The sequence below is a fragment of the Monoraphidium neglectum genome (assembly GCF_000611645.1).
Source record: "Monoraphidium neglectum strain SAG 48.87 unplaced genomic scaffold scaffold00737, whole genome shotgun sequence".
In the NCBI taxonomy this organism is placed as follows: Eukaryota; Viridiplantae; Chlorophyta; class Chlorophyceae; order Sphaeropleales; family Selenastraceae; genus Monoraphidium; species Monoraphidium neglectum.
The window spans coordinates 21,222-22,191 of NW_014012891.1; the positions used below are offsets into that span (position 1 = coordinate 21,222).

Here is a 970-nt window from a genome sequence, read left to right on the forward strand (position 1 = left end):
CCGCCGCGGGCTCGGCGGGGGCGTCCGTGGCGGGGGGCAGCGCGTCGGCCTGCTTGCGGCCGCGCTCCAGGGCCTTGTAGTACTCATCCTTGGACACCTGGGGGGGGGGCCGAGGGCGGGGTGAAATCAATTTTTTTTGGGGGGGGGGGCTTCAGGGGTAAAGGGAGGGTAGCGCTGATGACGTGGGGGTTGCCGTGAGTGGTCCAGGCGGCTGCTTCCAGGCCTCCTGGGGCCCTAAAGGGTGGGGTAGCCACAGCACGTGGTGGCGGCGAGGCCGGTGTGCATGGCCGGCCGATGCGTGGCCGCCCCCTCCGCCAGACGGCCGCCGCCGTCCCCTCCCATCACGCCCCGCCGGCCCTGGCGCCGGCGGACCGGCCCCGCAGTGGAAGCTGCAGTGGGGGGGGGGGCGCGCACCTTCTTCACGGTGAACCAGGGGGAGCCTGGCGCCTGGCTGGGCATGTAGGGCTCCATCTCGCGCGCCCTGAACCGCCAGCTGGCGCTCTCGGGCAGGAAGGAGTCGCCGTCCAGGATGCTGCGGCGGTACTCCGAGGGGTCGTTGACGTACTCCTCCTGTGTGTTTTGTTTGGGGGGGGGTAACAGGGTTGAAGGGTTTCAGGTTTTTGGTCGACCAGGGGGATAGCGTTCATAGTGTCAGGGGAGGGTTGCTTCACGGCCGGGCAGGATCGCTGATGGGGCCATGAGGTGTGGTGACGGGGAGCGGAGGGCTTGGGCTTGGGCAGGTGGGGTTCAAATGTGGCTGGCGTCCTCGAATGGCGGTCGCGCTCTGACCGAGCCTGGCGTGTTGAGCCGATGCAGTGCACCGGCCCCGCAGCGGCGCCGACGAGGGCATCGACACGCGGCTGGCTGGTGCGCGGCGGCCGAAGCGCCGCCAGGACGCGGGGGAGAGGGTGGCCCGCTGGGGGCGGCGCCCGGCGCGTCGCGGCCCCTGCGGTGCCCACCTTGACGAGGG

General features: G+C 71.3%; 1 protein-coding gene across 1 annotated transcript in view; it reads right to left on the minus strand.

The window, feature by feature from the left end:
* MNEG_5069 (hypothetical protein) overlaps positions 1-647 on the minus strand; it is a gene marked incomplete at both ends in the record, with an annotated part of 5,187 nt that extends 4,540 nt beyond the window's left edge. Inside the window, 2 exons of the mRNA XM_014046458.1 lie at positions 415-570; positions 630-647. Coding sequence (XP_013901912.1) covers positions 415-570; positions 630-647 — 174 coding nt within the window. The remainder of the gene's footprint in view (positions 1-414; positions 571-629) is intronic.
* Positions 648-970: the final 323 nt, after the last annotated feature.